This window comes from Struthio camelus, chromosome 4 (genome assembly GCF_040807025.1).
Source record: "Struthio camelus isolate bStrCam1 chromosome 4, bStrCam1.hap1, whole genome shotgun sequence".
NCBI classification, from domain to species: domain Eukaryota; kingdom Metazoa; phylum Chordata; class Aves; order Struthioniformes; family Struthionidae; genus Struthio; species Struthio camelus.
This window is the reverse complement of record NC_090945.1, coordinates 58,943,905-58,958,551: the sequence shown is the minus strand read 5'-3', so window position 1 is coordinate 58,958,551 and position 14,647 is coordinate 58,943,905. Positions and strand designations below refer to the sequence as shown.

General features: G+C 38.0%; 1 protein-coding gene across 8 annotated transcripts in view; it reads right to left on the bottom strand.

Moving 5' to 3' along the window:
* The window catches only part of GABRA4 (gamma-aminobutyric acid type A receptor subunit alpha4), a 65,520-nt gene that overhangs the window by 36,151 nt on the left and 14,722 nt on the right, over window positions 1-14,647 (bottom strand). For all 8 annotated transcript variants that reach the window (XM_068942974.1, XM_068942973.1, XM_068942972.1 and 5 more), the window contains 3 exons: window positions 13,521-13,664; window positions 11,984-12,136; window positions 6,520-6,779 (listed from right to left, as the gene is read on the bottom strand). In XM_068942974.1, coding sequence (XP_068799075.1) covers window positions 6,520-6,779; window positions 11,984-12,136; window positions 13,521-13,664 — 557 coding nt within the window. The remainder of the gene's footprint in view (window positions 1-6,519; window positions 6,780-11,983; window positions 12,137-13,520; window positions 13,665-14,647) is intronic.

The following is a 14,647-nucleotide window of genomic DNA, read 5'->3' as shown; positions in this document are numbered from 1 at the left end:
CTTTCAAATAGCATTTGGTACGAAATGTGCCAGTCATTTACGAGCTGCATCTACTTTCTTCCTACTTAAACATGCTGCTAGCACATTATGATTGCAAATTATTGACAGCAAAAATGTTGACTAATGAAACTAAAGTGACATGAAATTGTTGACATGTCACAGAAATTATTCACATGGCACAGCAGCCTCCCTTCTTATGGTCCTGCCCTCCATTTGCATGAGCTCCACACATCTCTTGAGACTGGAGTCCTTCCTTTGGTTCCTAACAGGATCCGAGATTTAATGCCACCTAAAAATACCCTAAAAAATTCATAACATCCCAAGCAGTGGACAAATAAAGCAGGGGAAAAAATGATTATCACATTTAAAAACTGAAATTCTGTTCCAAGTCCAGGACTACAGAAGTCACACCAAGGAGACAGGCTACACATCCATACAAGCGGGTCGGAAAATAGAACATCTCATTGTGATTCAAACTGCCCCATCAAGGTTTGGTTGCCCCATTTGGGTTAACTCCCTCCACATATGTGAAAAATGGGTTTAGCTCCACTTCTGTAACTGTCGGGAGAGGGGGAGCTATTATCTTACTAATCCAATAGTAACAGGGAGGAAGCAAAGATAAATTAAAAGGTCAGTATGCATATCCTAGTGCCTTCCAGTGTAACTCCACAGATGGTACATTTTATGCACCTCTACTTTGCAGAATATGTCTACAGACTCAAAGAGAAATTCTGTTCCATCAAAGAGGGTAAAAATGTGCACTTTCCCTTACAGTTTAGCCTTACACACAAGAGTAAATCTACTCTGTTTTTCAGCATTAATCAACTTTGAGGACTTTAAAAAACAAACAAACAAACATGGTAAAAGGGGCTGTCTAGTCTACGACCTCTGGATTGCACCCAGTCCATCCGAACAATTTGTCTGGCCCAATCCTTGCCCTGGAAATCATGAGACAGAGCACAAAGTTGGGTATAGGCCAGGTGAATCGCTCTAGAAGTCTGCTCCCAGACTCCCCTGATTCCAAGGGATCCCCACTCTCCCACTAGTCCCATCATGTAACTTAGGGGTATGCCCATCTTATGCCTAAAAGGCAAGTACTCTCTATCACAGAAGATGCACCTTGATGACATGAAAGCATATATGCAGGTGGCCCACGCGACAGAAGGTTGCTATCAGGTACACATCCAGTCACACATGACACTAGCATGGATGCTCCTGATAAGGGCATGAGTGCATCTCCATGCAGCAGCAAAGAGTATGACCCTTCAGTTCCTCCACTACAGGCTATGTAGCTTACCCAACGCAAATGACACTTGACTGGCTTCGTAATGACAAAGAAAGAGGAAGAAAGTTCGAGAGTTAAAAATCTACCTGTGACTGACTTTGAAGAAACTATTCCATTCAAAAGGTTTGTCTGAGCCTGACCCAATTTTTCAAGTTTTGCACTGTTGTAACAAACAGCTGAGTTGAAGCTCATGTTTATGGTGTTTAGGAGCCTATTTTTAAAGGGTATTTTTCAGTAACATTCTTCAACTCCAAAACTGGGTACGTCTTTAAAAATAAACTTCATAGGAATACAGTGAAAAGGAAATAGTGCAGAAGCATATAAATAGACTCAGGAGTCCAATAACAAACAGCAAATCATTCATTTCTGTCTCTTGCTTACTTGGAAAAGATATTGCTGCTTTTACTAAAGAAAGGGCGCAACGCTTAAGGACAGGTTCATTCTTTCCAACTTAAAGGCATTTGAACTTGCTCTCAAGACAAGGAAATCACAGGAAACCGTGGTGTGAGCCATCTGTCTTCTTTTAAAAAATTTGGAGAGAGTCTGACAGACTTCTGATCTACAAATCTTAGGAATGTGTTTAGACAGACTTCTGGGAATAGTGTAGATTCCTGCATGGTAGGGTGCCACAATATTTCCTCTTCTGAATTTGCGAAATTCTTACTGCTCAGAAACCCAAGACAAGGATGTTATAGTTAAACACGTGTCACATGTCACTCACTGGACATCTGAGAAATTACTTTAGTCTTAATAATCTAAGTGTTTAAGTATCTATAGTAAAGTTAAATAGCAGATACAAATCCAATTCAGGGACAAGAAAGAATGATTACACCGTAGCATGACTAATGCCAGGAGCCTCCCTTTCAGATGATTGCAGGAATTGGGGGTCATTGGACTCCTTGACTTCAATAGACCTCTCTGCATTGCCTTCACTAGAACGACTGAAATGTCCTGGAAGTTCAAGAACTTGGTTCAAGGAGAAGCAAAGGGTCCTAATAGCTTCAGTAAACTTAGACAGACTGTAGTACTGGCTTGCTGTGGCTGACAAAAGCAATGAGTGAGGCTGTCCAAATACGTTGTGAACACAAGGCAGATCTCAAACAACTCGGACTCTACTCATAGAGTGCCAGTTGCAGAATTGCACTCCTTGTTATGGAAGTACATCGGTTTGTACCAGAAAGTTATATGCAACAAGAAGGAAGAGCTGAAATGGGGAGAACGAAGAGAGGTACAACACCATGGCTAAAATAGTATTAAGTGATACAGGCGCACGTATTGCATCTGCAGGCAGCAACAAGGCCGTCCGCTCCCTCTTGCCCCCTTAACTTAGTAAATTAGCTTCATAGCAGGACTTTTTGTTTGAATTAACACAGATCAGGATTACTTAATTAGCCTCCAAAACATTCTTAATGCTTATTGTAATTGATATATTGGATCAGTCACATCCACTGCATGGCTCCAAAGCAGTAAATATAATTACACGAGAAAATAACTTGCCAAAGCATACAGTCCATGTCTGCTACAGTAAAGTTCCACTGGTTGTGATGAAGAAATACATAATACAAATGAACACATCCCAATTCATTTGATCCTAATGATATGAGTTGTCTTTGTAAAGTAATCCAAAACAACTGGAAAAGTGTTTTTGACATGCACTCACAAAAACACGCAAAAAAAGAACTCTAATTTGTCCTAGTAATATACTGATTAATTCAATACAGAAAACCCACTTTAGTTCCATGATCAAAAACTGGTCAAATATATGCATATCAAAAAGGGACTTCCAACTACGTGCAATTTATCTTTGCCTTACTGAAATCTACTATTAATATGCCTAATTTCTAGCATGAACAGATAGTAAAATCCCCATGGAACTCAGTTTCATAGTCTAACATGCTCCCTCCCAAAATCTTTTCTGTAATGATCTCACTGCATTTACTGGAAAAAGCCAAACATACAATTGTCCACTGTATAATGTACAATCAACAGCCCACCCCCATTTAGAAGTATATTAGTGCCTTGCTCATCTTCTGTAACAGCTTCAACTGTTCTGTATTTTTGTTGTTCTCAGGGGACCTACACATTGGGAACCTCAACTATGAAAAGACAGTACAGCCAGCTGCATGCCTTTTCAAGGCAGACAACAGCATGGGGCCAACAGGCATAAGGGAAAATTCCAACCCCCCCCCCCGCCCCTCAAGATTAGTAGGGGATTCCAAGCAGGCTGCAAATTTCAAGACATAAACCTTGCAGTTCTTTCTGGTGTAAGTATTTAAGCTCCTTCTTTCCTAATCTATACTCTAACTCTCAGGATATTCGCATTTCTTCCTGGGCTAAACGAAAAATTTGAGAGACTGGCAAGTTAAAAATAAAAAAATAAAAATAAAAACAAGTTAAAAATAAAACTTTTCTTTGAGCTCTGACGGTTGCATTGCTAACACTAGAATTCTAGCGCAATAATGGCAACGTAGGACAGATTTCTAAATACTAAAGTGAGATAAGAAATCAAAGTCTATTGTTTAACAAAATGAGTAGTGTTTATGCTGGGAAATAACACAGGCTGTATACTAAAGTCAGGCTACTGTCCTATATTCTTTGTGGACCAAAAACTCACAATGAAGTTGAGATTGTGTTATATCAGCACTGATTACATCGTATATATTCAAAAAAAATCACATTCATACCAAGGCATAACACTACTCCAGATTAGCCTTTTAGAACTAGAACCACAAAAATTTTAGGGAGAAGGATTTGTGTTACATAGACTTTGCCTTCCGAGCTGCACAACAGCCATATTAGCTTCTATTGACCTGCTCCATGTAGCAGGACACAAGGACAAAAGTCACCCTCCAGTCAGTCATTAACAGGACAAACGAGCATTTGCAAGAGAGCTAAACCTCTGTAACAGTATCAGCAGGCTCACCCTATACATCTGTCCTGGAAAAGAAAAGACTCAAGTCTTAACATAGTATGATTGGAGGAAAAGTCATAAAAATAGAAGTTTAACATAATATTAACATTATCACTGGCTTACATACTCATAATACTAACGTGCAGACCTTCAGAAGAGTGGATTATTCCCTTGAGCGCTTTCAAGGTCTCAAAATCCTCTACGCACACTATCACAGGTATCACAAGGATATTAATTTAGCAGCAGAACAGAGCTGTTCACATCTCAATTTCCTCAGCTTTAAATAAAGTCAGGTGAGGGTTCTTCTTTTTTTTTAATAAGTCTTTCCACAAGACTTTTATGTAAATAGCTAAGCAGAACATAAGACTGACTTACAGCAATTCTGACCATTGATCAAAGCGGATTTGTTAAGTCGCCATCATTACTACCTGACAAAACTACTATTTTTTTCATGTTTTAATCAGGTCTCATAAATAAATCTAGGATGAAATTGTTATTAGGTTGCAATTTATTTTCCTATAAGGCCAAGTAAAACTTGACTATCTCTAAAAGCAATGTTTATTAACTTTCACCATGAGAAACTGAGATGCTGTATTAAAACTGCATGCTGTACAATCAAGATTAGCATAAACCAACAGCACTAATCTCTCTATGAACAAGTAGAATAGCATGCTACTATAAGCATTCCTTTTCTTGCTCCAATTTCTTACTAGCAGAAAACAAACTGACATGTGTAATGTGCTTCAGGACATGGGTAACATGCTTCAGGAGCACATCTACCTTTTAAGTAGAATTGGGAGCTAACAGAACAACACAGCCAGGAGACTGAAAATGGCAATGATATATGGTAAGAGAGCAAAGAAGAGGAAGGAAAATGGAAGTGGGTGGACAGCAGCTGAGGAGTGATAGCAAATGGAAGGGGTGGGAAGACAAAAAGAGCAGATGAATAGGGAAGGAGACAAATGAGATGTGAAAAGGGACAGAAGACAAAATTATCAAGAGCTAGTCTGAAACTGTGGCTCTTAAATCCTGGCTCAAAGAAAATTAGATAGTCAGCCTGACAGAAAGGGTAAATTACAATGCTGCTGTCAGCCTTCCACTTCCTGAGTGGAGCTGCGAAGACAGCCAGCTACAAACGGGAATTACTGGCCTACCATATGACCAACCTAGTACAAGTGTTGTAATGGCTTTGTTAGCTAGGCGTCTGATGAACAGAAGGAGGAATGCAGCAGCTAGTAAGGATATGGGAATGAGACAAGGGAGGAAAGGAGAATCAGTGGTGAATTCAACTGGAAATGAGGTCAAGTCCTTATTAACTGGCCCACACACTAAGATAGCTACCACACAGTCACACTTAACCCAAGCACTACTAAAGCGAAAAGCACTCCACTAAACAAATCTTTTTCAAAGGCAGAGGTGAGCTCCTGTGCAAAGAGAAGCAAGTTACTTGAAAATGGCTATCTATGGCAGATACAAACATTTCATCCAGCATTCTTCAAAATTTTCCAAAAATGTAACTGATTAAGAAATAAAACTCCAGGCAAGTGATACATGCAAACAAAGGAGAACCGTGATAGCTAGGGAGATGCTTCATGGTACAACTGCAATGCTTTAGAATATTTTAATTCATTTTAAGTCATTAACAATGTTGGATATAATGCCATCTTTATAACCAGTAGTATCATCAACTGTATAAGCAGTCCAGCTGGAAGCAATATGCAAAGGGAAAGGAACAGCTGACTAAAGATACCCGCTGTAACTGGCCTTCAGCAAAAATCGAGTAAATATAGAAGAACAAAGAGACTGCACGTACTGAGGGACGCAACCTCCTCCTCTCCTCTGAGCTAATCCAATCAGCCATTACTCCAAACCAAATAAGAATTAAGTAATGTTTCACAGGATTTTATCAATGAAAATAGCGTAGCATTAATCTTTTGTTACGCCGACTTACATTATGTTCAGGGGAGAAACCAGCCCCTAAAGACTTTCAACTGGATCCAGTTTCTGAAGAATGATGCATGAATGAAAAGTGTTCACCTCCCATGTGGCCGTGTCTGAGGGAAACTAAATTAAGCTCTACTGTTTTATTTTACACTTCTGAGCAGATCATCAAAGTCTGTTGGGTTGGGCCAGGATGGACAAGATCAAGTGGGATTAAGCTGAAGAATTTTTTTCAATTTTTGAACTGCTAGTGTGAGAGAGAATACCAGAATGCAGGGAGGATATGGAGATCAGCGGGAGCTTGGGAGGAAGTTCAAGGCTTGGTTTTACTGAGAAACACTGCCAAAAAGAAGGAAAATATTTGTATAAGCTGAAAACGTACCATGAGTGTCCCTTCTGTACTTTTCTCTCTCTGTATTGGAGCAGCCGGAAATTCAAGGAGGGATTTTACTGTCTTCTTTTTGGCTTTTTCCATTTGAATATTAGTAAAATAGTTGACAGCAGCAAACTCAATAAGAGCAGAGAACACAAAGGCAAAGCAAACCGCTATGAACCAGTCCATGGCAGTAGCATAGGATACTTTTGGCAATGAATGTCTTGCACTGATGCTCAGTGTAGTCATTGTCAACACTGTGGTTATTCCTTCAAAGAAACAAAGCAAAAGCATTGCTGAAACCAGAGAGATCAAAGTGAGAATAAAAATAAGCAAGTAGCCTCAAACAAAGAATTTTAAATCACTTGAGAACCTTGCACCTGTGAGTGTAAAGCCTACTAGCACGAACAAAAGAAGTACAGTTACATTGCAAAATACTACTATAAAAGTCATTTAATTGCGTGTGCCACTCATATCATTTCAATGGTGAATGAAATAAAATCTCAGTGTTCAATTAAAAAAATTATACTAGGGTTTTTCACTTTTAAATCAACACAGGCAATAACATAATATAAAATAACTCAGCTATACTGTCCCAGGACTGCAAAATGCTGCATGACGTAATTCCACTGACCAAGATACAGATCTTGCTCTCAGATATTGCTCCTTCTGTTTGCTTAATATGACAGCTTTAAGACCCTCAAAGATCCTCCACTCAAACATCCATCCTCCATTAAAGGAAAAAAAAGAACTGCTGTGTAACACAGAAAAGAACCATATCTGACAGCTCATTTCTTCACTGGATTAAGAAAAAAGGGATAAATCTTTCTCTGCTGCTTGTGAAGAGCGCATTAGATTTAAGTCATGGCAACCACCATGTACCCATGAGTGGTGACGCACAAAGAACAGTTACGACTTTTTAAAGAATGCATAGAAAGCCACGACTTCTGCAGATCACCTACAGTTCACATCAAGTAAATGTGGAAGCCTTCACTTCATATTTTCTTCATGTCAAGTCAGATATGATTTCTTACAATCAATAATTATTTTCTAAACATTTGCTATTAAACACCTTAAATTATGTACAGAGTACTGTGCTCTTCAGACTAAAACCAAAACATAATTTTCCCTCTAATAGTTTTAGAATACTACCTATTACTCAGTGTGTGTTCCTCTGATCCCACTCATAATCCAGGTGGCATTAAATCATGGCAAACTATTTTCTGCTAAGAAAAACTAGAATATTATGTTGACAACTCTGTTAATTAGCAAACCATCACCTTATCTTTTAAACCCTTCTGCTACTAGTGGAGCGATGAAATTCAATTAACATTTCATCTTCTGAAAGAACAGCTTTAATTAAAGTGTACATGCATGAACACTGAGCTCAAAATATGGCCACTTCACAGTAATACTTCAAATGCAAACACATGCTGTATACAACCAAGGTGTGAGTTTTCCTTTTTTTCATCCAAAATATTCCAAGAGTAGTTACAAGATCAAGAATCACATATCTTTCAAATATAAAACACCTAGTGTACAGTGAATACTGCCTAAGGCCTCCCACGATAACCTGAAGGAAAACGGACTACAAATGGAGATATCTTCACTATTTTATGAAAACCGTAACCGTTTTAATTCAAGAGGAAATGCATATACTTATAAGTATATGTAAAAAATAACTAAGAACATGTTTTCCAACAGAATTCTCACTTCCCCAATTCCACAGATGGGCATATCCCACCCAGGTAATCTCATACAAAAAAGTTTCACCCAGACTCTGCCATACAGAGAACAGGACACAAGGAAGCCATCTTCTAGCATCTTCTCCGGGAGGAAAAAAAAAAAGTGCTGTTTACAGAAGCGCGTACACACACGCGCGCGCGCACACACACACACACACACACACACACACACAATCTCAGAGCAAACTCAGCAGGATGAAAACATAGGTTTTGTGAGCTTTTATCTTCTTCAGTGAGAAGACACTCAGTGAGAAAGCACACTAATAGCAAAATGCTTAGTTCTGAGAAAAAATCAATAGAAAGTTTATTTTTTCTGGCAGAGACCGTTCTCTGCTTAGCTCCATCCTTTTGGGTTTCTTTGTCCACTTCAAGCAAAAGGTTTGACTAAGCTGTTTTAATAATAATAATTAAAAGGACATATTGTTAATAAGAGTAAGAATAGGGTGAAGTGGCTTGAATGACCAACCATTCCTCAAAAAAGAGCAAGAGGGAGCCGGTCCCTACTATATTATCTAGTTTACTGACACAGTCATTACCAGCTTTCCCCCAAATAAATCATTCTTACAGGAGTCTTGCAGTTGCCACTGCAATCGCCCTTGGATATGTGCATAGCAATTTGCAGGGTAGATAATTAGGTTCAGCTAAAAATATTATATATGCACATGAACTATAATTATCCAAAGCTAAATGCTTGCAAGTTTTTGATCAGATATGCACATAACCATATAAAAAGACACTAAGAGTATTTTACTATAAAAATTAATTTTTAAAAAAATGTATGAAAGAGAAAATTACTTCTGCATTTCATCTGAGAAACACCAGTCTCCCACAATTATCAGATTCAGGTGTCTAGAGCTCTGACTGCACAAACCATGACCTGATGTATCTTAAAAAGGTTATTTTACTATTGTACTTAAGCATTCTGACACCAGAGCATAAAGTCTGTATGAAAGTGTAATTCACTACTCCTTGTGTAACTCCATTTACATAAACAGGTCTAGTGAACTTAGAATATAAGCTTATATAACAGCAATGTTCCCACAGATTTCTCTGGCTTATAAAAACAAACTGTGTTTGTTAATAAATTGGACCCACAACAGAGGGAGTTAACTTTGTCTTCCTGAGATAACTAGTACTTATAAAATATCAAAACTTACAGGGATATCGTGCTTCTATGATGATGGTGTCATAAGTGATTTTATTTTTCAGAAAAAAAGGTAGCAGCCAGCAGGCACTGAAGGATACCAGGTTTTAATGAAAACTTTGAACTCAGTGCTAACACAAAAGCTTTAGTTCAAAGAGCTTATAAATCTGACAGGGAGAGCAGAGAAAACAGCCTGAAGTGCCTAAATGGTGATGGAGGGAACATAGCATACCTAATGAATAAGGGTCCTACAGGTATCATCTTTGCTCCCGCACTCCTGATTCTGACTTGTACAGATGAATTGAGGGTCCTGACAGCTCTCCCAGCTCGGGCATGCCTGGTCTGATTTACTTGCAACAGTGACACCCTGCTTTTTTGGGTTGTGGAGGTCTCATAGCCTCTCACAGAGGAACCTGAAGGACACATGCCACAGCTCCTTGCCTATATTCCAGGACATTCAGTGTTTTTGTGATCAAACTAGAAGTGGCCCACGTCATATGGTGATGCTTTGCCCAGTCAGATGACTGAGTACAAAGGTGCATGATGAGAACTTGCTTGCATGTCCAATCCCATGTCCAGATAAGTGCTCCTCACACATCTGAACATCTACATTTCGATTCCCACAGTGGACATCATACAAAAGCAAGGGGTCACGATGTCTTTGAGGAAAAAGCGTGCTGAAAGATGATGCCTAACAAGCTGCTCCCTTATGAGGTAGGCTTAGAAAGAGCAGTTCATCAGCAAAATAAACTGTTTAGGTGTCATACATCTGGCTTGTAAGCTGGAGACTGGGCATCCCTATCTCCTATTCCAGGAGCATATTACAGATACTTAGTTACTGATAATATTCATAAAAAATATTTAAAAAGACATTCTCTGGATCTTAACTCTGAGCCATGCATTGTTCACCTGGTAAAGCTTCAGAATATATTGCAAAACCTAATTATTATAACTTTGTTCCACATGAAGAGCATCCACAGAGCATTATGTTCCAAATCCTTCCCACAGCAACAGACATCCTGCGTGAACTCCCTAGACTGCTCCTTGAGTATCCTTCCTTTGTTAAGCTTGCCAAGTTCTCCCTATTTGTGCAGTGTCCAAGGGAAAGATCTTTTGGTTAGCCTCTTCTAGCAGCTCCTTTAGACACCCAGTACCACAGCAGATACTCTGGCTTCATTCTTATCTCTTGCCTGAAGTATTTCTGTCTTCTTTTAAGAACACCTTTAGAAAATAGAATCCTTCCTTTCTGGCATTTGTCAGAAAACCAAAAAGACACTTTGAGCCATACTTTAAGCCATTTGTTTTCAAAGGCATTTTAGATACTTATCTGTAACTTAGTGGATGTCTAAACTTTATTATTACTTGTTTCCGGTTTCATATATGGATAAAATGAGCTTTATTGCATCTATTGCTCTGTAAGTTGTACATCTCAACTACCAAATTTTGTTCGTAAATGCAGATTTCTTTTCTAGCTCATGGCATTACTCCATTCTGAAAAGTATTATCATTCAACACTACTGCCAAAGTGTGTTAAGTGATATATTTGTTTGCCTAATGGAATGCTTGAGTTGAGAGCAAATGGAGTTCTTATTAGGTGTGGGGGGAGTTCCTGTAACTGATCATTAACCCTGTCTAATTTGTGGTGCTAGTGTTTAGACTTTATTTACGTGTTTGTACAGGCTGTCATGTAGAAACATTAATTTCTATAATTCTTGCCAACATACACTTATAGTAAGGCTTTCACTAGAATGCTCTCCTCTTGACTAATCTTACTTTAGAATATAGTACCTTGTCACAAAGTCAAGACATCTGCTTTGCAAAGACTGATTTTAACCATGTTTTTATCCTACTCCTTTGTTAGAGACCATATTTCCATTTAATTTCTTATTTTTAATTCCATAGAAGCTTTTTTATTTTTTATTTTCAGTGTTCACTGCAGCATGTCATTTCAAACTGTACTTTGATGAGTTCAATTTTAATATCTTGTGATCATTTCCCCAATTGCTTTTCAGTTCATTTTCATAACGGCAATGGGAGGAAGGAGAGAAGATCACTAAACACGAAATTACAGTAATAGGATCTAAGCCTTACTGATAGGAAACTTCCATTCATGACACCTATCTCGTAAGATATCTGTACATAATCTCACACATCCGCAGTCAAAGTATTTTAATGGGATTTTAGAAGTTATGCTTCAAGTGATCACAATACTGCTCAGTGGAGGATAAAACTACCCTGGATGCAGACAAAGGACTTGATTGCACTGCCCAGGGCCAGGCTTTTTTGATTTGCTTCTCCAAGCATCTAACATCCCAAAAGATGTATACCTGTTTGCCACAGGCTACCACGCTACCCTTCAGGTTAAATATTCCAAGTTTCTCTCCACATTCCAAGACTTCAAGTGGTATAGTCTTCATATATATAAATACACGGATAGCAAGAGTTCCTCTGAATTTACCTTACGCCCTTGCTTCTGCACCATTACAAAGCTAGTATATACCTTGCACACTAAAAAGGACTATGCTATTGAAAATCATTGAAACATGAAGTACAATAAAAGGAAAAAGTAAAATGTAGTAATTACCAAACACAGTTCTAGCCGGAACAGATTCCTTATTTATCCAAAATGAAACTTGAGAAAGGATGACGGTCATAATGCATGGAATATATGTTTGAATCATAAAATAACCCATTTTTCGTCTGAGGTGGAAGTAAACTGTCATAACAACATATTCACCTGAAAAAAAAAAAGGAAGATATTTTTCCTGTCTCTGCATACAATTTTTGTGTAGCAGAATAACTATGTTTCAGACAATCAGTTAGGATTGCTTAAGAAGATGCTATCCACAGCACTTAACGTGTACAGGAAGATACATTCTTTTGGAGACAAGAAAGTAAGTTGTAAATAAAAAATCCACAACGTAGTAGGTCTTTACAGTGCCATTCTGAGGTTGGTATTGAAAATACTGCATGGATAATACTGGACACTTTTTATAGCGTAAGCATGATTTTAAAATTCTTTTGGCATCTGTTGAGGAGAAGACACAAGATACCTACCTCCCATTATATCCGGAGCACTGCGGTACGTATAGGGCAACTAGAACAGTTATAACAATGATGCATATTAAATGAGATGGAAGAATCTAAGCTTTCTACTAGGTTTATGCATCAGTACCACTGTGATAATGAAACATAAATAAATGCAAAAATCATTAACAATAATTAAAAATGCTGTACATGTATATAAACCTTATCATGCATACTAAAGGAAAATTTGCAATTTTACCATAAATTAATAAACTGTCCAAATAAAAGCACTACAGAAAAGGCATTTGGGGTGTAGTAAGGAAACTGTTTTGCTAACTCGTAAGAATTGATATGTTGACAGATCTGTTTCCAGGGTATTGCAAAACACTGTTTTATCTTTGAGAAAAGTATCCATAGAGCAATGTCAAATACATTTGCTTTATCTGTTCAATTACAACAATCTCACAACACCCAAACTTGCTGATGTTGAGAAAATGATTCCAAATTTGAAAAATATTTTGGGAACATGATTGTTTATCACCAAACTGCTCATCAGTGAGATTTTACTCATTCAGGCTGCCTGTTGTTGCCATTTGCCTTATTTCTTACAGTACAAAAATCAGCAGAAGTATCTATTGTGACTAATGCATTTGTGCCTATCCTTATCTGACTAGAGAGCTTTTTATGGTTTTAATAACCTATTCTGCATGCTGTATTTCTATCCCGAGCTGTTTGCACCACCAAACAAAGTCTTTTGCACATAATGCGGATACAGTGCTGAGAAATGACTTCCTCACCCAAGCATCCTCTTGACTCTTCAAACTGCATTTTAAGCAGTGATTAGAAATACTCATTTTGTCCCTTGGAGTAGTGATCTGATTCTAGCTTTCTGAAAGGCCTTTGCAATCTGCTGCAGTGAACCTGCAAATGCAAATCTGAAGGACAAAAACCTGATTATAATTGATGTTCTCAGCGCTTAATATACACCCTATGAGATTCACTAAAACACATTACAGGAAAAAAAGAAAAAAGGCTAGGTCAATATTACAGAGTTAGTTTTACCTCAAAATGTTTTTTACTGATGAGATTCCTACCTGTAATAGATTTAATAGTTTCAGAGGATACAGTATGCCCAAGCAGGTCATACTGAACTAAACTGGAAGACTCTTCAGGAACTTCCACTGACTTCTCAGGTCCTTTTGTCCAGGTATAAATCATTTCACTCTTTGGATATGCATCTACAACAACATAGCATCAGTTTGCTTAAATAGGAAACTACTCCTCACACCCTAACCCAGACCAAACATACTGAAATCAATGGCAAGACTTACACTAACATCTTTAGAAGACAGCTTTCATGTTTAAGTTACCACAAAAAAACACCCTCAGATAACAATAAATATCAGCTAAGGTTATACATCAAGTGTCACACAAATTCACTTCACATTTGAATGTGAAGTCTAGACATGAGTTCTTTCAGGACCAATCTATCTATTAGGGATGTAAAGTTTACCTTTAAATTATTTTAGAAATTCTCTATCTGAAATTTTATCATTAAAATATACTGATATAAAAAAGAACATGTATAAGGAGGATACATTTTGGAGACTAGGGATATATTTCTATACAGGAAATAATGATTATAGCTAAATTGTCACTTAAAAAAGATATATTTGCAAGAAACCAGAGGTCAGTAAAAGATTCACAGTAACCCAAAAATAAACAGACCCCAGGAAACATTCCAACATTTAATACAAAAGACATAACTTAGGCCTACCATTCAATCACTACACAGCCCAAACTCCTGTTAAAATTAAATTCAATCACAGCCTTGCATCTGAAATGGCTACATCTTATTTCAAGTAGCACTGAGAATATCGCAGATTAGTGTCATATACAATTTCTGCCGGTTGGCGATTCTGCCTGAAGAAATCTGCCTGTGGAGGAGTCCCCACTATTGAAGCTCCCCTAGTATATAGCTGATGTACAGCTGATAGTATATAGCCACTTCTGGCAGCATATGGCCTCCAACCTCACTGTATCTGGGAAGAAAAGTCTTACTAGAGCACTGTCTCTAAAATCCCCCCTCTGCTCGACTTCTCAGCTGTATAAGCTAAATTTATGCAAAGAAAATGTATGAGTAGTTTCCTGCCATTCCTAACGTCTTCAGAATTGTGGGGCCAAGGAAAACAGGTTAATGCCCAGCCACTGATTACACCAG